This window comes from Panthera pardus, unplaced genomic scaffold, assembly GCF_024362965.1.
Source record: "Panthera pardus isolate Hobbes unplaced genomic scaffold, ASM2436296v1 HiC_scaffold_16, whole genome shotgun sequence".
Classification (NCBI taxonomy): Eukaryota; Metazoa; Chordata; class Mammalia; order Carnivora; family Felidae; genus Panthera; species Panthera pardus.
Window position 1 is genome coordinate 30785485 of NW_026526721.1, and position 20261 is coordinate 30805745.

At 35.4% G+C, this 20261-nt stretch overlaps 1 protein-coding gene across 18 annotated transcripts in view; it reads left to right on the forward strand.

The window, feature by feature from the left end:
* ROBO2 (roundabout guidance receptor 2) overlaps window positions 1-12915 on the forward strand; it is a 597843-nt gene extending 584928 nt beyond the window's left edge. For 10 of the 18 annotated variants that reach the window (XM_053903196.1, XM_053903191.1, XM_053903195.1 and 7 more), the window contains 3 exons: window positions 6958-7230; window positions 8959-9159; window positions 11430-12915. In XM_053903196.1, the coding sequence (XP_053759171.1) occupies window positions 6958-7230; window positions 8959-9159; window positions 11430-11431 (476 nt within the window). In that variant the 3' untranslated portion in view covers window positions 11432-12915. The remainder of the gene's footprint in view (window positions 1-6957; window positions 7231-8958; window positions 9160-11429) is intronic. The other 8 variants (XM_053903200.1, XM_053903203.1, XM_053903204.1 and 5 more) reach the window with 2 other exon arrangements.
* The last annotated feature ends 7346 nt before the right edge of the window (window positions 12916-20261 follow it).

Genomic DNA, 20261 nt, shown 5'->3' on the forward strand with positions numbered 1-20261 from the left:
CCTTGTCTCTTGTCTCCTCACTGAAGAGGTGTGCTCTGTGCAAGTCATTAACCTACATTAAAGTAGCTATGGTAGATTAGGCATTGCCTCATTACGTAACAAGGCAGAAAATCTAGCAATATGGTCTTGTTTAAATAAAACACCCTCTTTTTTTTTCTTTTTAACAATCTGGAGTTATTTCTATATTACCAAGCCCCAAGAAATGTATGCCATACCACTTTCCAATGTTGATTTTGCTACCATTCTGGAGTTTTCCATCAATACTTTTAGTGAACATTCCCTTTTGAGATTAGGAAAAAAAAAAAAAAAACATAGATAGCATGGGCACTTGGCATGCATTTCTGATATTAAATTTGGAACATTTCTGATATCAAATTAAGGTAACTTCAGTGGTATTTCACTTTTGAAAAAGACCATGAAATGATTTGTAACTTAGTAACTTTTTTTAGTTTCATGAATTTCAGGCCTAAAAGCTAGCTACAGATCAGCGAATGGATGGGTCAGCAAACTTTTCTATAAAAGTCCGGATAGTAAATATTTTTGACTTTAGCTGGCCATACAGTCTGTGTCACAACTATTCACTGCCATTGTAGTCTGAATGTCGCTACAGAAAAAAATAAATGAATGGGTGTGACTGACTTCCAATAAAACTTTATTGATAAAACAGGCAGTGGCTGAATTTGGCCCATGGCCCATTTGTTGATCTATTCCAATCCTTTTATTTATGTATAGCATTCAGTCTTTGCACAGCAAACACTGTTGGTTTCAGGAAGCACAATATTCCTGGGACATGTCCTTGTTCAATAAAGAGGAGTTCAGTAGCTTTACAGAGCAGTATTTATCTCCCATATGTTCAATTTAATTCTCATACATTTAAATGTAGGAATACAACTATTTATCATGGAGTTTTATCTAAGGAATATTTAAGATGATATATGTAAAGAGCCTAGTTTGATGTTTGAGCCAAAGGTAAATTTGTTCCCTCTTCCCAGCACTATCCCCTGTAAACACACAGAGTTTGTCTTCAGGTAGTTCTACTAAACACCACAAGAGTGAACCTAGCCAATCTGCGCATTAGAACAATCTAGGGAACTCTTAAATTGTACTCTGGAGATTGGGATTTAATTGTTCTGGGTGAAAACCAATTATGAGTGTTTTTAAAACTCCACAAGTGAATCTAACGTGCAGCGAGCACTGAGATGCTGTGAGTGAGTCCTTAGCATTAATTTTACTCTCTTGGACTTACCATTATAGGACAGAATGAGGCCTAGTTGGGAAAGAAACATCTGTTCTTTATTAGTTTGGGTGGGTGGGGGAGGTCTGTATCTGGCAGCCATCTTTGTGATTTCTTTTGTCATTTTTTAAGGCAAGGAAGATTTTAAAAGTCAAACATAACTTGTTCTAAAAGCTTTTAGGTTTCCTTATCTTTCCTGTTACTTTGTTTTCATTGGGAAGTGTTTTATGGAATATGAGGGCAAAGGTACACTTGAGATTTTGGTGCTTTATAAGCGAATATCCTGTGCTGAACAAAAATGCTCACCGCTGCCTCGCTGCCTCAGATGGTCTGAAAATTAGTTGAGCACTTAAAGCAGTCAATAGTGTTGATCTTATACTCTCTAAATAAAAAGGACCACTCCCACTGGTATGCTACTTATAAATCTCAGAATTAATAATTTTGTATAGTTTTTCTGCTACGAATGTTGTGGAGAAAGAAAAGAAAAACGTTTTTTCTGAAATGTTTGAAGATTATATCCAGAATATGTGGAAGGCATAAAATATAAATCAACAAAATAGAGAGCTCTCCTTTTCTTCCTAAAATTCTTTTCTTGCAATTTTTAGCAGAATGTCTGGTTAAAGCAAGCTTCCACCTAGTTTAAAGCATGATCAATACATTGCTTATCTTTCTCAACAACTAATAGGTTCCTAACTTTTAAACTTGCCAGCATTGCAAAGCCAGGTTATGGATTATGTGTTGTTAGTAGAAATATTTTGGAAGTAGTGATATTGCAAAGGGAATTTTGGCTCCCATGTCTTCCCAAGTGTATGATCCAATGATGTTTTATTTATGATATGAGGGCATTTATTGCAGGTGACAGTCTACAGATTATCCTTAAGGATGTTGCTATTTTATAGCAAATGTATGTGTCTTAGAATTTATATGGTATCAATCCAGGCATTGGTAATAATTTTTTTTATTATTTGTATGTGAAATCAAACCGTTCTTTTGGGGCAGGTTGCTGTTTAGCAGCACTTAGTGCCTAGACATTTTTACACGAAAACTTTTGCTTTATACATTTTAAAATTGTGTTTTGTGAGCAAATTAATCAGAATAATTACCGCCAGCTGCTATACCAAAGAACTTCTATCCCTCAGTGGCTCAGCACCGCAAAAGTTTGTTTCCCATGAACATAATAATTTATCAAGGTCAGGTGTCTCTCCTCTAAGTACTAATGTAAGAAAATACGCTTTTTCAGTATTGGGAAACCATTATTTTTACAGTGCGACATTTATGGCTTCTGAGTGAGGGGAAGACAAAAACAGAGTGATCACTTGAGACGTTCTCTGGTCAGGCCTGCAAGTGGTGCATATCCCTTATCATCTCACTGACAAGTACACTGTCACATGACATCAGACTAACTACTGGGAAAGTGATATTCTCTTGTGTCTAGGAAGAGGAATTGGGAATGGTGGTAAACATAAGGCTCTGTCTTAAAGACTATGAAAAAACCCACACACATGTCAAGGAACATTCTGCTCCTTTGAATTCTCTTCGAAGCAGCCATTGCTCCATCCAAATCTTCTCTTCTACATGCATAAGTCAAAGAATACCTTTTCAAGCCAATATATTAACCAATACTGAAGGAAGAAGGCAGAGGAAGTATTTTTCTATCCATCAACCTTTTTTTCCCTAGATCAGCTGCTTCTAGCCTGTTCTCCCCTCATTCCTAATGTCCTGGTTAGAGAACTTTCCTAGTTCTGCCACAGACTGGCTTGGACCATTGAGCGAATTTCTGTATTTATTAATTTGTTCATTCAAATATTTACTAAGCACATAACAAATGATAGGCAATGGAAACCAAACAGACAAAATTCCTTATCTTCCTGGAGTTTACATTCTGTTGAGAGAAGATAGAGACAAACAAACAAAATAAAAGTAGGTAAGATGGTCATAAGTGTCATGGAGAAAAAACATAGGTAGTTGAGAAATACAAAGGTTAGGCGAGGTCTTTTTTAAGTAGAGTCTCAAGGAAGGCTTGACCAAGAAGATGACATTAGAGAAGACTAAAAGATTAAAAGGGAAAAAACAATGCTGATATCGAGGAAAAGTCATTCCAGAAACTGAGAACAGCAACTGGAAGCCTGAAGCTTGTTTTTTTTTTTTAATTTTTTTTTTTAACATTTATTTATTTTTGAGACAGAGAGAGACAGAGCATGAATGGGGGAGGGTCAGAGAGAGAGGGAGACACAGAATCTGAAACAGGCTCCAGGCTCTGAGCGGTCAGCACAGAGCCCGACGCAGGGCTCGAACTCGCATACCACGAGATTGTGACCTGAGCCGAAGTCGGACGCTTAACCAACTGAGCCACCCAGGAGCCCCAGCCTGAAGCTTGTTTGATAAAAAGTAAGAGAAGCAGTGTGACTGAAGCAGACAGCCACAGAATAAAATGTAAGTTTAGACAAATAAGCAAGGACCAGTGTTTGTAGGACTTTAAACTTTTTTAATGTTATTTTAGAGAGACAATGAGAGACAGAGCACAAGCAGGGGAGGGGCAGAGAGAGAGGGAGACACAGAATCTGAAGCAGACTGCAGGCTCTGAACTGTCAGCACAGAGCCCAACATGGGGCTTGAACCCAAAAACCACAAGATAATGACCTGAGCTGAAGTCAGATGCTTAAGCAACTGAACCACCCAGGCACCAAAAGACCTTAAACTTCTATAAGGGCAAGGCTCTTACTTTGAACAGGAAACCACTGAAGGGGTGTGTGTGTGTGTGTGTGTGTGTGTGTGTGTGTTTAAGGCAGAGGAGTAACATGATCTTACTTATATTTTTGTTTTATTTTTATTTTTTTTAAAGTTTATTTATTTTGAGAGAGAGAGTCCATGTGCTCCCAAAGGAGGGATGCACGGGAGAGGCAGAGAGAGGGAGGGAGAGGATTCCAAGCAGGATCCCAATCTGGATGCAGGGCTTAAACTCACAAATCAAATCATGAGATCATGACCTAAGCTACAACCAAGAGTAGGATGCTTAACCGACCGATCCACCCAGGCGCCCCGTTTTTATGTTGAGACAGATTAAATGCACTTCTATGTGGAAGCACAAAAACCACATAGCAGGTTGTAGAAGTAATATAGGGAATTGATGTCAGAGGTTTCTACCCAGGTAGAATCAGTGGAAGCAATGAGAAAGGTTGAATTCTGGCTATAGCTTGGGATTGGTGCCACAGGATTTGTTACTGAAATTAAATACAGGTTGTAAAGCAGAGATGTCAACGATTATGCCAAAGTTTTGGTCATCTTGTAGAATGCAATTGCTACTATTTGAGATGATGAACACTAGAGAAGAAGCATGTTTTGTCAAGGAAGGTCCAGGGCTCAGTTTTGATATGTGAAAGTAGATGCTTTCTAAATAAGTAGAACACCTAAGTGTGGATTTAGTCATGTGAGTCTGAAGTTGATGGAAGGAGAGATCCAAGCTGGAGGTATTTGATTTCTTTTTGCCTTTTTTTTTTCTAAAAAGTGGATAATAATGGCACATATTTCATTGGATTGTTGTGTGCCTGATAACAGCAAATCCTGAGTAAGCCAATAAGAGACTCGTTAGTGAATTAATTTAGTCAAAATGAATCAACATGGAAATTAATAATAAATTTAAGTAAACATATTTGATTACATATTTTTATTTTTTCCACAGTCATTCTTAATCCCATCTTTTTCCAATTCGTTTATTTCAATGTGCACGCCATGTACTTTCTTCTTAGAGTATACAAATTCCAAGTATATGACTTAATTATGTAGCCATATAATTTCAGGTTAAATTAAATAGTAATCAGAATTTCAGCTAGCATAAGCAGATGCCATTTTGTCCATTTTAAAAATGAAGCTCCTTTGATGGAGAATAAAAATCAATGACAAGATATGTTATTTTGAAAGCAAATGTAATAATTTCCCCCCTGCTGGCAGTCTTAAGGCCAAACACTCCAATGAAATGATTGCTTTACATTTATAATAATACATACTGAAGGAAGTCAGATTGAATATAAAGGAAACACTACACCCCTTGGTGGACTGTTCTACGAACAGATATCACGATATTGGATTAGCTCTTCATTTTGGAAGAAATTTTCCAAATGCAACTGTATTCTCCCAGATGGAAATCTTGTTCCCTTCAATAATTAGTAATTCATAATCTACCAAGAGGACATATGTATGAATTGGGAATGCTGCTTCAATATGGGAACTCCCAAAGCAGATGCAGAGGAGAGTGTTATTGTCAATTCAGTGGAGGACAATATCATTTTGCTCGTTAAGAAAGAAGGTATAAGGCTTCTTAATAAAGTCTTTAAAGAGAGCAACTTAGCCTTTCTGGAGGAAGCCTGTCTTTTGTACACAAGAAATTTATACTTCTTCCTTTTAAGTGTCACAAACAGTACTCTTAGAAATAAGAGCACAAATACAACAATGGCGTGGGAAATAATGGACTATCTATATGAAATATCACCTATTAATAATATAAATATGTGTATTATATATGGTATTTGATTTATGAACCAATTATATATCACTGATATATATAATTAGTATATCAATATATATTATATCAATATTATATCAATAATAATTGACATTATGTAATCACTGATATTCTGAGGATGAACAGAGAAGTTTGCAGTAGTATACCAGAAAAATTACAAGATAATAATCCAAAAAAATGTTTAGAATGTTCAGGAGATTTCAAAATCTTCAACAAAGTAATTCTAGAACTAGTATAATGGCATAAATCATATAATAGAACTAATATAATACTTAAAGAAATATGAAAGAAGAGACTATGATATCACAGTTGAAGACAAATCAAAGTATAAAGGTGTCATGATCCAAACAGCTAACTAATAAAAGGAAAATGAAAAATTAGCTAAGCATTTGAACTTTTTAGTTTTTTCACATCTTATATTTAATTTAAAGAGCTTTTTGGCAAAGTTATCTATTCTACTACGTCTCAAAGTTTTATGATGCATTGTCTACTCTAGCACCATGAGGCATATTCTATCTGTACTCTGAACAGTGGTTATTACTTATTAAAATTAATACATTGGAAGATTATAATGTATTAGTTGTAACTCATTAGCTAACTCATGAAACGAACAGCCAGAATTGGTTGTCAGGCAGAATGTTAATTGCATTTAATAAATGTTAGCTTAACCCTTTGACTGTTGCTAAATGTACCACATACATGGGTAAAGGCAGTCATATGTTGCATATGATACGGCATATAGTTCTTAATTTCCCGAGGGCAACATTTCCTATGGAGATTGGCAGGACAGCTTTTATTCTTCCAGGGGCCTTTTATTAACACAGCTGCTAGAATGTCTAGTCATTTTGTGTCATGATATTTCTACTTTGGGGAGGTGGGGGTGAACATTGGATAAACTATGGAGAAAATATAAAATGCCCTTTATACCTTGAACATTAGCCTCAGTGTGCAATTGAAAACACTCTCCACATATAATAGTTGAAATTAGTCAATTTTGTTTCAAATACAATGTGATCAAAAGGTAGAAAAGAGATCAATAATATGCATTTTAGGAAGAAATAACTGACCTTTGCCTCCCCCCACCAAATTTATTTTGCGTGAGTGAGACCTTTACGAGGGCATGGGTTTTTTTCTTCATCTTGAATCAGAACCTGTATTTTTCATTACATTGTAGTCCATTCTAAACATTATTCACAATTTTTAGATCTTCCACCACCACCAGATCCCCCTCCAGGTCAGGGTTTAAGGCAGCAAATAGGCCCGAGCCAGCATGCTGGTAACGTGGAAACCTCAACAGAGAGAAAAGGAAGCTCTCTGGAGACACCACAAGCATCCACCTTAGAAGACACAAAGAGCTCATTGGATTGTCCAGCTAGAGCATCCCTAGAGTGGCAGCGACAAACCCAAGAATGGATAAACTCCACAGAGCGCCAAGAAGATATACGGAAAGCCCTACACAAACAAAGTGTTGGACCAGGTGTGTTCTGCACAGTCCTAAGAAAGTGTGGACTTTTACCTGTTTTTTCCCCCCCTACCAGGTACTTAGAAATGGCAGTTGTTTAAGAGCATCTGAAATATGTTTGCCTTGAATCGCTAAAAAGTTGGGATTCCTCGGCAGAGCTCACTGACACAGCTTAAGTCTCATTCCCATGGGGATTGTTCCTTACCCTCTGCATAGAGGTCTGAGCTCAAGAGACCTCCAAGCTTTTTTTTACCTGGATTGTTCAGGAGACAATTTGATTTTTTGCCTTGTAATGTTTATGCTGAATGCTTTTAAGACCTCCAAATTTCGTCTTAATGTCACTATAATCTCTGCCTTCAACCAGTTTCGTTTTGACTGAAGTAACTAGTCATTTTGAAAGAAGAGCTCCTTTCGGTCAATTCGTTGAATTCATTGAAATAACAAAAGTTGTACTGAAATGCCCAGTCACAGTATTCTCAGGAAAAAAAAGAGCTTAAACAGGGCCTACAGTTTCTCCAGCTGGTTAAATTTAGTGGGTTGTTAACATTTCACTGGGAAATATTCTTATTTATGAATCAAACTTCCTGGAATTGTCACAAAATAAATTTCATTATTTGTGGTTGGGTTTTTTTTTTTTTTGGAGGAGTGGTGGTTGTTTGGGCCTATTATAGAAATACATTTTTTGGAACATTTCTTCTCATATCAGGTTTCATTGAGTATTAAAATGTACACACAAACACAAATGACATTTGAGAGTTTCTTTATACATTGATTTTTGAACCTGGACTCCATCTTTTCTAGATATATCCTCTACCCGTGCATTTTTAATAATTATATGATATCACAACTGGGTGCTCAAAGTTTGAGAAAATTTAATATATGGAAGAACCAAAACATGTCAACTTGAATGTCGAGATTTAGTGAAATATTTAGGAAGTTACATCATGCAGGCTGTGAGAGAAAAACAAATTATTATTGTGATTCCATAAAGACCATCTAAACAGAGTGGCAGTCATCACAGTAATTGTAGCTCATATCTAGAAAGAAAGAAAAAAAAAGAGGAGGTAGAGAAGGAGGCAGGAAGAAAGAAGGAAAGAAAAAAATGTTTCAAAAATATTAGGTATTTAATAATACACATAACGAGTTATTTGTAGAGAGTTGCTGCATTTAAAAAAACTTTGTATTTACTATTTATCGTTTGTTAAAATGTGTATCTCTCTTTTTCTTTTAAGTAAATACACAATCTTTAAAATAATGTGTTTATATCCCAAGAAACGGCAAAAATTTAAGGAGCTTATTTTAACTAATACATGGTTCTTCATATTAATTGACTGAGAGAATGTCGCTATAATTTAAAGCGGAAAAACACCATGTTTATTCAGTCTTCATGGAAAAATTTAATTGGAGCCTCACTGAACTCCAGAAATTATGCTCAGAGATGCTTTAGTTAAACAATAAGTTTCGTTGTCTGCAGCTCTCTTTTGTAAAGAATTTAAATGTTCAAAGTGATATGTAATATTATATTTTTATCCCCAAATTTCCTTTGATTCAATCCTGTTTTAGTTCCTGTTATAGGAAATGTTGGCACATGGAAATTCTTTTAATACCCGGGCCTTCTTAAACCTCTTATTGTTAATTTTAATAAAGAGTGAAATGGTAGAATAGCCCGTCTTTATATTTAAAGTTAAATTTCTTTTGTCTCCATGTTGTTGTTTAGCTTAGCACTCTGTATTTCTTTTTCAGAGGAGACATTGGTGCCCTACAGCAAGCCCAGTTTCCCATCTCCAGGAGGTCACAGCTCATCAGGAACAGCTTCTTCTAAAGGATCCACTGGACCTAGGAAAGCCGAAGCTTTGAGAGGAAGTCACCAGCGCAATGCCAGCGACCTTCTTGACATAGGATACATGGGCTCAAATAGTCAAGGACAGTTTACAGGTGAATTATGTAAGTGCTTTAGGACATTTGAAAGGCTCTGGTGATTCAGAACTAACATTGGGTTAATAATGCAGGGGAGGTAAAAGTTTTCCTTGATCCTCTTAGGGTCCCTGGTTGGGTCTGAAAATTAACTGATAAAGATAAACAGGAGACGGGCGCCTGGGTGGCTCAGTCAGTTAAGCATCTGACTCTTGATTTTGGCTCAGGTCACGATGTTGCAGTTCATGAGTTCCTTCCCCTCATCGGGCTCTGCACTGACAGTGCTGAGTCTACTTGGGATTCTCTCTCTCCCTCTCTCTATGCTCCTACCTTGCTCACACACTCTCTCTCAAGATAAATAAATAAAAACTTAAAAAAAAAAAAAAAGGATGAACAGGAGAAAAGCGTACATGGGTGCCTTCACAAGAGAATGAGCCATGACCCAAAGTAGTGACCAGAGCAGAAACCTATTATATCTTTTAGACAAAGAAGCAATAAATTTGTGAAGGTTTTAGGAGACAGAAGGGTTTGGGTAGGAGCAGTCAATGGTAAAGAAGTAACTCAGAAGAAAAGGGTTAGTTTAAAAAGGTTTGTTTGCACAGTTTATCAGCCCCCAAACTCCCTGTCTCTGGGAATAAGAATATCTTCCTTCTTCCTGGTACAAGGAGCGTATCTTTCACGTGGGAGTTTTAGGACCTGTTTCAGAGAAAAAAACTTGGGTTGAGGGAGGGAGGTCAGAGTGACCTTCCTGCTTCTGTTGGTTTCTCAAACTCTTTCAGCTTCAGATATTCAGTGTGCCAAGGTGTCATATTTGGCAGTAGTATGTCCTGAACCTCAACAATAATATTGGCACAATAAACAAATTTCAGAATAGTAGAAATCTTGCTGTGCTATGAGAAAAAAAACGTTTATGACTTTGAGCAGTTTTGGTCATAATGTAGACCTTTGCTATTTCCAGCTGTCTATTAAATAAACATTTCTTCTATTTCAAGTCTGACTTATACTATACAAAAATTGCCTATCTTTAGGCAATTAATTTTAATATTTATAAGTTAATTATTTGTAGTTTTGTTTACCTTTTTAACTGAGCATATAAAGAAAGGGAAACATATTGGCCCTTTGTTAGTTTTTAAAGAACCTCAAGAATTTTTCATTCCCTAGTTGATGTCTGTCTTTATTCATTTATTCATTTATGTATTTATGTATGTATGTATGTATGTATGTATGTATGTATTCATAGAGAACCTGTGCAAGTGAGGGAGATAGAGAGGGTTGGGGGAGGGGTAGAGAGAGAGGGTGAGAGAGAATCTTGAGTAGGACCCACGCTCCACATGGAGCCACATGCGGGGCTCGATCTCACGACCCTGAGATCATACCTGAGCCAAATCCAAGAGTTAATGCTTAACTGACTGAACCATCTAGGTACCCCTATTTATTTGTTTCTTTATTTATTTATTTATTTTAAGAGTCAACTTTTTAAAGTTGATTTTTGATTTCAGTTCATTTGAAGTACTTTGATTATAATAACATTATATATATATATACAATTTTCTTTTTGAATAAAGATCCAGCATTGATGGTTAGTATAACTAATCTATAAAAATATAATATCAGCTGACAGAGAAAGATAGGATGTCACAATATGTCACAGTAAGAAGCACTGAACTCTTGGTGTTAATTTTTTTCTTGAAATTGACCACTTCTGCTATCCAATGTCCAAATTATACTTGTTGAGTATTTTCAGCTGCTTATTTGAATTCAGCTTAAAAGCAATGCTGAAGGAACAGCCTTGGGTTCCAGTCTTAGCCCAGAACAAGTAAACTACCTTCCTAATCTCCACCCCCTTATCTTAAAAATCGCATTACTATTATGCTTACATCACAGACTGGGGGATGTCATGAAATAATGGAAAGTAAAAGTACTTTCAGACTGTAAGTTATTTCTTGACTAGAGTTAGCCTTATTGTTTTCTATTATTAATCTGATTATTAGTAAGATATGTTTATAATTTTTAATTTGATTCATGCCTACTTGGATTTTTCTTTGACTTTTAGAATAGTTAGAGATGCGCGAGAAGTGCAGAAATAGCTCTACCTGGATTTTAAATCTCCAAGTTTTGCAGTTTCTTTTTCTTTCCCTTTCCCTAAGTCCATTTTCTTAACTTTACACCCTCACCAAGGCTATCTGATGATGTTATCTTCATTGATTATCTGTTTGTTTCACTTTTTGTTATACTGGTCGGGATGAAAGACTACTTATGTTCAATACAAACTTATTCTGATTTTCTTAATCTCTTTGTAGAGTAACTGAGAGGAGACATGCAAAGCTGCTCTGAAGGACCACCAGGTCTGAACTCATGGAAGTGATGACACTAAACAGTGCAATGAACAATTTCTTTATTTATGTACTATTAAAAGACTGTAAATGCAATGTAAAGACACACAGCCACACATATCCCACAGATATTTTACTTGTGTTCTTCTCTTAAGTACACCACCCACCTTAACTCTTTCTTGTCAGGAGTATATACAAAAGAAAGAAAACAAAACTCGCCCTCCAGGAAGAAAAGGATTTTCCTCTGTATATAATTTCTTTTGTGCGTTGCTATGCAAGCTCACTCTTTTTAGCTCTGTTCATACTATTGTCTGTTTTTATTGGTCTGTTGTACTATATGTGAATTAATAGGCTGTGGTGCCATATATTAACTTTTAATTGTGTAACTTTTATGTTTAAATTTTGCACTGCAATTTTATTTGGTGATAAGCACAAATCTCTACTCCTCGTGACATGAAGAACAAGACTGAATGTGAAGGGAGTTTCTGTACTGTAAGCTAGGCTGGATATGCTGGTTGGAACCAATCATGTGAGATGGTTTGCAGTTGGGGTGTAGAAACAGGAGGATGCAAAGGAACAGTGGTGTTGGCGAAGTCTTCCTTGAGTACCAGGGACTGAGTCAATAAAAAGAAAAGCAGAAAGGTGGCTTTTACTATTGACAAAACGCAGGGGTCAAAGAAGGAAATCTAAGTCTTAAGGCTAAATAGGTATTAAAATACACAGGTAGCAAAGATGTACTAAACTCGCTAAAAAGAGAAAGAAAAAGAAAATGAAAATGAAAGTTATATGTAGCATCAACTTTACCTGTCATTGTAATTGACCCATCTGAGAATTATAACAAGCAAAAGGAAATGAAGGTGTTTCGCAAGAGCTGTGTTTGTATTACAGTGTTTTCAAGAAGCATTTTCTGAATTACCATAATTAATCTCTCCAACTCATTAAGTCAGGATCTAATATGAAGTTCCCCAAGGAAACAAACAAAATGAACTCTAGAATATCTAGCAAATAGTTAAAGAGGCAATTTATTATTAGGACATACTCGGGCTGCTTCCAAATGCAAAAACTCTATTGCAATATCTTGTTTCATCTTTCTAATACATGTTCAGTACACACTAGAGGATAGAGCTGCATCGCTTAAATTTATGACTTTGAAAAAAATCATGCAGTCTATAGACAATTCTGTGTTTTGTTTGATTAAGAGGTGAAGTTCATGCCACCAGATGTATAGCCAAATTGTAAGTGCTTAAAAAGCAGTGCTCAGAGTATGTTCAGTTCACAGTAAGTAGATTTATCGAAAGAAACATTTTATGGTACAGTCTCAGAAATTGGCTACCGACTAAAATATGTTTGACCCATTTTGAATGAGTAAATTGAAAAGAAAAATTTTAAAGGAGAAACAATGCATGTTTATACGCTTTTTAAATAAAACCAAACCTCGTTAAGTGGACATTAATCACAGTGTCCTGCCTCATTTGTTTTCACGACTTTGAGAACGAGAAATTCCTGAACATCAGTCATGTATGGTCAAAATGAATATGGCTTTGAAATATACGTAGCCACTGTACGTGAATAGTGAAGCAGTCCAGTAGAAGAAAACTTCCCTGAAATTCCCACTTGTGACATTTTTCCATGTGCTGCCTACAACAGCTGTAAATTCGACTTCTAGTTATACTTTCTCATGTTTTCCCTATGATGTGCTCAGTAGTTGTACTCTGAAAAATATTCGATGTAACGATTAGAATCAATCGTAAAATATGGGACCCGCTTGAGTGATGATTCATACTCCATGCATTATTGGCTCAGTCACCAATTCTATGTCATATTTGTAATAGCAAAGGGATAACATAATTTGATTTTTCCCTTTTTTGTTTCCTGAGACTGCATCACGACAGGCAAGAGTGGAGGAAACTAATGTTCTTAATGGGCCCCAATGTTTTTGGTGCCATGTGGTTCATTTCTTCACTGAAGAGAAAAACTATTCTCAAACATACTTATTAAATGCTGTAGCAACTTTCTATAATCAGTGCCTGATTTGAATGCAGTTTGGTTTCTCTGGGTCAGATTGTCCACGGAAGGTGAAAAGTTTCTGTGAAGAATGAGTACGTAACATTCACAACAGTAGGATGTGAGGAATTTAATTTCTACTTATGCGGTTCCCTACTTCACCTCTTTCCGTTTAAAAACAAAGTTTTGTTCGTGTTCCCTCCTTATGCTATTCTATAACCCACTTTAGATTAAAGCTTTAGTTCATTACATTTATTGCACATAGACTTTGTACCCTGGTAAAAGGTGTATGTGACTAATAAACCAAGACTTCAAAATTAGATTACGTGTATGCAAGTGACTTCGGGAATAACGTAGGACATAGCCTTAAACCTTATTTTCAGTGTATATAAATTAACTGTTCTGGTTAGCTTTTGGCAACAGAGACCTTATGGTTGGTTACCTAGAATGTTCTTTTAGAATATTCCACATACCCTTTTAAATCTAATTTTAAATAAATTGGTCAGTAAAATCTTGCACCCAATATATCATCCTCACAGATTTAGAACAAGATCAAATACTGTGGCAATCCAAATGACTTCAGGAATCCTGGGAAAAAAATCAAAAGCTTTTGACAACTTGGTATATGTAAAAAAGCTTCTAATCAGCGTAAGTCAGAATGTCGTTAAAGAAATACAAACACGTATGAGAACGTCATTTTTTTCATTTTGCAGCCCAGTCAATGAATGTCATTAGAAATCACTGAGCTCACTCTTCTTCAGGTCTAAACAAGGCCTGTATAAGTTGTCGGAGGGAAATCTGGATGGGAGAGAATGTAAACTTATCTCACGCTCACAGGCAATGCCACGGTGCAGCCAGGCCCTGAACAATACAGCTCCATTCTCAACGTGCAAAGTCTCCATTGGGGAAACACCCATCAGTGTCCCCGCTCAGGAATGCCTCAGTGTGTGCAGAGAGAGTCGCCCCACCCCTCCCCAGATCTTTTCCATGATGTATTTAAAGTGGGATAGTCCAGGGACTTGACAACAATGGATTCCTTCATAGGATTCGAACTCAGTACAAGGGAGCATATAGGAAAATCAAGACCAACACTTAAGATATCATATAACCAAAGGGAAGTAAAAATGTTGCACGTATACTTGCTCTAACAAAACAGATTAAATGGTGTTCTTTGTCATAGTTTAATGCTCTGGGAATTTAAATATATCTTCAATGGGATTCAAGTTGAAAGTTTATATGAGCTTTGATAGAACACCTCCAATTTCTGTTCAACAAATTTAGGTAATTGTCCATTGACAACATAATTATAACAATGCCGATGAGCTCTAAACTGTGGTTTATCTTCCTCACTGGAAAGTGATTGTGTATCAGTATTAAAGATATGCAGATCCATGACATTCACTAATTTGTACATCTGCTTCTGTACATTGTATTTATCAAGTTACATGCCAAGAATTGGTGTAAAGCAACATGTCTTTCCACATTATCTTAGAGATGAAGTTACTTTTATTTTGCTTCTCTACAATGTGTACTTCAAATGGAACCCCATACCTTTTTTAAATGAATTTCAGTTTACTGATTTTTCTTATCTCATCATCTTCAAAATCATTTATTGTGACTTTAAAGTGTTGCAAGATAAGGGATTTTGTGGCCGTGGGTAGACTTTTTATACTTTGTTTTATAGATTGACTTTTTTTTAACTAGTTTGTTTAAGTCACCAAACAGCGTCCAAAATCTTAATGTGTTTCATTTGATGTTGTTAGACCAGAAAAGAAATTGGCATAAAATTGGTTAATAGTATTGTCAAAGAATTGTGTATTGTGTACTCACTGGGAAAAAATAAAATATATTCACATTTCAAATTTGTAAAAAAGCCATTTATGTAAAACAGACTTGCCTTGTAGAATAATCAAAACAGACCATACTGTCACTTGTGCAACTCCCCATTAATATTTTGTGACCAAATGCAAAATCTTATTTTCTCTTGTGGTAATGGGTTGGGCAGTGGTAAATACAATTGGAACTGACTTATATAAATGACTATACTAATGACACTGATGAATACAAAAAAGCATTTGAAATCATAGATTCCACTCTATACGCCCTCCTTTCCAGATCTGACCTTCCCCACCCCATAAAGACCTGTAGATGGATAGAATACAAACTTCTTGTCTACAAAATTACCCTAAAAATCATTTGTTAAATATAAATAAGTATGAGAATTGGAAGAAAGTGGATATTTCTTAATTGCCTTCGAGTAGCTAATGATAACTTTGTTTAAGATGATGGATGTTGAAAAGTGATCTTAGAGACTGGATAGAAAAGAAAAAGTTCCAATTTTATTATACTCCATGAATATTTCATTCTTTTTCACTAACTACACTTACAAGATCAAATTATTTCTAAAAATAAAAAAGAAGGTTATGCATTCTTTAAAATTATATAATAATAGTAAAAGTGAAAAAAGAAACTTCTTGAACTCTGAAGCAATTTATTAAAAACTATTTTTAAAGCACATGGTAAGTGGGTAATACACTTCAGAGTTTCATTTAAAATAAGTTAACATGAAAATAAAATAGTATTGGAAGAATCACAAATAATGTCGCATTAATATAATACAATGGTAATCCATAATATGTGTGATTAAAGACAAATTTATCATTTACCTATATGACAAATAGTAGAGGAATTACAAAACAATCATTGCTTTATTGAATCTGGGTGCATTACGGAAACACCTGAAAATGGCAAAAGTACAAAATTATCAGAAAGATTTATTAAAATGATACACTACGCTCTCTTCACTATTATATATTAACCATAGAAAAGATATATCCGTGTTGTAAGAAAGCATTTTAACAATAAATAACACAATGTCGTCAATTTGTGAAAATGTATTTTGTATCATCCAAAGAGAGTATCAGCCAAATTCATGCTAAATCTCACTTCCTAACAAAGATGTGAAATAAAACTGCAATAACTGAAAAGCACGTTGTAAGAATTCAAAAGAAAAGACACATGGAAAGGCTTACCAGGAAAGGAAGATAATACGTTGTCTCCAAAAAGTTTCAGGAACTCTTTTACCTCGATGAATTACTGCAGTCTTGGTTTTGGTTTTCAGCCTTAGAGGGAATTTCCTTCAGGTGCAGAGAAGGAATTTGGTATAAGAGAGGAATGCAAAGCTGTCAAGGATCCCAGAGACAGATGCAAGACAATTGTATGGCTGGGTGTGACCTGCCTTTGTATCTCCCAGTTTACACACTTTCTCCTGGCAGCAGTTAAGCTACAAGAAATATATATATGCAGTTATCTTGGTAATTAGTCAGAGACAGGCACTTTTATAATTCAAATACACTCACCTTGGGCTCTAGTCAATGTCCAGGATAGGGAATTGGCAGGTCACTATAAATGCCCTTAGCTCATAACACCATAGCACCCTTTGCCTGGAAAATACCTTAGTGGATGCAGCTTCTAGGTAGGAGACTTTTTTGGACAATTTTTATATGGTGTTTCTCTAGACAACATTTACCAATAATTTGTTTCTGACAAGCGGTTTGGATTTTTTGTTGTTGCTGTTTTGGCTATTTATTCATTAGTTTTGCAAGCAAGTACTGAGACATTGTGCTAAGAAATATAGAACGTGGTTAAAACAGAAATAGCTTTTGCCTTCATAAATAGATTAGTATCTTCTATTAAGTACAGCCCTGATGTCTAGGAAAGTATCTTTTTGATGAATGTTTTTGAGCTAAGGGAAGAGAGACAATGAACAAGGCTTTTAAATATATTCTCAAGCAATAAAATCTGCATTAGCTTCATTCATACCCCCTCACCCTGTCATATTATCTATATTCCAGTCTTTCTCAAAATAGTCTATGGAATTTTAATAGGTATTTTAAAAATAAAGAAGAAAAGAATGGATGAACATATAAAGAGATTTCTTTATTACTTGACTCCTTCTCAAAGTTGCTCAAATGTTATATAACATAGAACACTTTGTCCTGAGGCATCTTGTGAAACCAGTAGTTTGGGACACTCACTTTGAGAAATACTCTCCTAGAAATCACCGTACTTCATTCTGTCCCTAGGCTCTGCATTAATGGCCCCAAAGTACCTTTGCCATTTTTTTTTCCCTTGCTGTGGTTTTTTAAAGTCGGTATCAACTCATGACAAAGAAATGTGTGAATCTCAGGTATTCTGTAGAGATAACAGAGAAAAAGTATTCAGTGAGAAATTGCATGTATCCTTCCCATTTATGACAAAGTGTAAGTACTTACCTGAGATCAGTGTTTAGCACTTGGGCAACAGGTATGATTCCATTATGTTCTTTCACTGTTCCACAATCCTTTTGTAGGCTAAGTCTCCAAATCATTTGGCTAAATCTAAAGCATAAAAATACAATCATTGTCTCCCCTCACCCAGCTCCCAACTCTCACAAAAGGATAATGTACTCCTTTTTAAGGCTACTGTCTGATTATTGCAAAGTTCTACTTCAAATAGTGCTAAAAATAATTTCATAACAAAACAAATACCAAAAAAAAACTAGGGAGAGAGGACTTATGATTTCTCGGTAAGACAATACAGAAGAACTAAGTCCCGGTGGAAAGCAAAATGCAGCCAATTAGTAATGATGAAAATGAGCGTACTCAGAAATAGATAAATATAAAAGTACAAAAGAGAAATTGAGGATTATCGTTACAGGAACTGTGGCCAGCATTAAGTATAAAAGAATATGATATAAGAGAAATTAAAGTGAAATGTAGGAAGGAAGGATTTAAATTTACTTAATTAATTTTGAGATGGTAGATGAATGCAACCAATAGATTAAAATGCCCCAACATAGGTGATTTGAGAGTAATTGCCTGTGGGTAATGGTTATTCTAATAAAAATGATGGAACAGACAAATGGAAGCAGCCTAAAAAAAAAAAGACATAAACGGAGAGGAACATTCAGTTTAAAAAGAGGGATTAAAACATTTTCAATAAATGTGCAAGCATTTCTTGTGCAAGTAATTGTCCACCAAGGATTACACCTTGTTTTCATTAATGTTGGTGATACTATTTTTTTTCCTAACATTTTCCTGATACATAGTCCACAACTGTACCTAAAAAGTATAACACAAACACCCATATACGTATGACAACTTTAAAGAACATGTGTGCTAAATATCTAATACCATCTAAGTCCTACTAAAATCATTTGAATAGTTATTAAAAAGGTTAAAATTTATAATGATGATAAGAACTGTTTTCATCAATGAATCGTAAGTAGAAAGATATTTTGAATCTGTTCTAATAAGCCAAATAAAAAGAATTATAAAACTTAAAATGTATAACCAATGCATGTCATAGGAAATTCACTCATCCACGTACACAAACACATAAACATATCCACACACATATCCACACACACACACACGCATGCATATATACACATGTACATATATGAATAGTTTTCAATTCAGTAGAATCTAAGATATGATGAATAGACTCATAGACTTTGAAACACGGACACCAACAAAGACTATGGGGGTCAAGGTAGGCATTCCAGACAGAACAATTCTTCCGATAATCTCTATTTTTCTAGACAAATTACATATGCATTTATACGTACATATACACATTTTTATGTGCATTTATGTTTATATATATGCATTTATATTTGCATATATGTATACATACTCTCATATGTGTATTTATATTTATATGTATTATATACATCACATATATATAATACATACATGTGTACATATGAAGGAACGGGTATTTTGTTGTTCAAATGAGCAAATGTTTTAAGATGAATAAACAAATGTTGTATACACGGTATTTTGCTTGGCACAATATAGTGGGGGCTGGCAATAACAAATAATAGAATCTCATAAACTAGTTGGAGGGCAATATAAAGCACAGAGTGAACATTTTATTAGAAGTAGAAAGTGAAGCAAATCATATAAGATAGTGAGTGTTTTAGAAATCAATTTGAGGAGTTAACAGGTAGGAGGAGGAGAGGATGAGCATGGGCACGTGAGACTTCAGTGATAAAAGAGTTTGAGTTGCTATTGATTGTAAGGATTTGATAGAAGATAGGCTGGAGGAGACCCAGCAGACATGATACAGTCTTTAGCCTACAGGAAACTACAGTCTAATGAAATAACTAGTGAACTGAACCAACATTTCCAATTTGATGGAATGCAAGGTATGATAAATATACACAGAGTGTTACTGTGGCATATGGAAGGTGGGTACCTAATTCAGATTCAGACTCCAGGAGTTAAGATAGGTGTCCGAGACTGAATAATGCCTCAGACAGTCTCTGTTCCTTCTAGACAAAGGAGATAAATCAGAGCTCAACTTTCCTCTGCAAAAGCATGGAGACTTGAGATGCTACAGCATTGTAAATACAGAATAGTAAATGGTAAGTGGAATAGTCAATAGTATGGAATGTTTGGAAAACAACAATAGAACAAAGATACACTGGGGAAGAAAGAGTGAATGGGATGAAAAGAGGTAGACTAAGAATGCCTACACTTAGTGAAGACGTAACAAAACACAGTCTCCTACGATCCCTTCACATGCTTCCTTTTCCATTCTGGGGATGTAAGGACACCTCATCCTCAAAGGGGATTTGTGCTTTTGTAAATGGGAAAATTCAATTCTACCTCCAAATTTTATGTATCCAAACTAGCCATGCACGTGGTATGTTTCCCAATGAAGAATGTTATATAAGCTGAAATCGACAAACAAAATAAATATCATAATTATAATAGAGTGTGAAATATCCCCATTTAGAAAGTGTAT